The sequence below is a fragment of the Aplysia californica genome, unplaced genomic scaffold (assembly GCF_000002075.1).
Source record: "Aplysia californica isolate F4 #8 unplaced genomic scaffold, AplCal3.0 scaffold01198, whole genome shotgun sequence".
Taxonomy (NCBI): domain Eukaryota; kingdom Metazoa; phylum Mollusca; class Gastropoda; order Aplysiida; family Aplysiidae; genus Aplysia; species Aplysia californica.
The window spans coordinates 18,188-19,915 of NW_004798468.1; the positions used below are offsets into that span (position 1 = coordinate 18,188).

The 1,728-nt window shown below is 46.9% G+C and overlaps 1 protein-coding gene across 1 annotated transcript in view; it reads right to left on the minus strand.

Moving 5' to 3' along the window:
• LOC101849175 overlaps window positions 1-1,728 on the minus strand; it is a gene marked incomplete at its 5' end in the record, with an annotated part of 6,503 nt that overhangs the window by 2,974 nt on the left and 1,801 nt on the right. The window contains 2 exon segments of the mRNA XM_005112162.2: window positions 576-706; window positions 1,484-1,701. Of these exon segments, the coding sequence (XP_005112219.2) occupies window positions 576-706; window positions 1,484-1,701 (349 nt within the window).

Sequence of the window (1,728 nt, forward strand, 5' to 3'; positions counted from 1 at the left end):
GTGTGTGTGTGGCAGCCTATCCGTTCGAAATATTAGGAGCCCCGAAGAGTGAGCTCTTCGCCAGGGCCACCGCCTCTCTTGGGTAGCGGGTGAGGCAGTCTCACCTCGTTGAATCCTCCCCAAAGAGATGCCACCGCGAGTAAATTTCCATTTTGGAAAATGGTGGCACAGAGTTCCCCACGTAGTATGGATACGATAGTAAAACACGACGTACAGATATGCTTAAAATGAAGGCAGATCGTTTTTCTTGGGTCATTTAAAAACACCGACAATAAAAGCAACACTGTTACCAACAGCGACTTCAAAAACACCCAACGGACGTGTCAACGAAATCAAGAGCAGCAACCACTGCAACAATATATACTTGCAACAACAACATCACCACCACCAACAACAACAACATCAGCATCAGCAACCCCAAAAGCACCACCAACGTCAAGAATGTATAATAATATATAATAGCACACGCACGCACACACGCACACACACACATACACACACACACACATACACACAGACATACACACACACACACACACACACACACACACACACACACTCACACAAACCTATACCTTTGTTCTCCTTCACAATCGCCTCCTCCCTCTCCTTGTTCCTCCGTTTCTCTTTCCTCCTTTTCTTCTTCAAGTCAGCCTGCACCTCTTCGTCCCTCGTTTCATCTCGCTCAAAAATTGGCGTCGTTGAACTGGAAACGAGGAGGGTCAATACAATTTTATAGTTAGATAGAGCTATGCTATTTTTACTACAGTAGTAGCTATAAGTCCCATTAACAAATGAGCTGGTTAGTTTCTTTTTTAGCCCTACCGCACACAGCAGCAGCAACAACAGCAACAACAACAAGAACAACGACATAACAGCAACAACAACAAGAACAACGACATAACAGCAACAACCACAAAAACAACGACAGAACAGCAACAGCAACAAGAACAACGAGAACATTAACAAAAAAACCCGCCATTACCACCACAATCACACTCATCATCTCCACCCCCGCCACCACCACCACCACCACCAAGAGCAACAACAATAACAACAACAACAACAACAACAACAACGACATCAGCAACAAAAATGGCGACAACGACAACACTGGAGGAACAACAACACCAACGTCAAAAAACCCACCACCAGCAAACACCGACAAGAAGAAAGAGAAACCCTATAATGTGAGGCATGATGACAAATGAGTTACTTCTCGCAATCCACAAATGCAGATATTGGCTAAAAATTGACACCAGGGTCAAATTTGTACATTTTTTATTGATGCCATAATGTTGTTTAAGTTTAAAAAGCCTTTCATTAGTTCATACTTATAAAGGGTAAAAACTTCACCCATATAAGAGTGACGCATCTATTTCCCTAGGTCTCAAATCCGCTCGAATCCGAGAAGTAACTCATTTTGTCAGCACCCTTCACAATTATTCTAACAAGAAAAGGAGCCTTAGAAGAGAGCCCCCACCTCCAAGCATCCTCTCCGCTGGCCGTACCAGCCCCTGACTGAGCCCCCACGGAGCCCCAGAGCCCCTGAGAGCCCTTCTCCCCCCTTGGCCCCCTCTCTCCTCTGGGCCCGGGCCTGCCTGGTGCTCCCGCGTCTCCTTTGGGGCCAGGGGGACCTCTCTCACAGGGGCAGGGGAGCTCAGATGTGGCCGGATCGTAGGACTGGGGGGTGGTGGACAGCTGGTGGGGGGAATAAAAAGAGGAAGG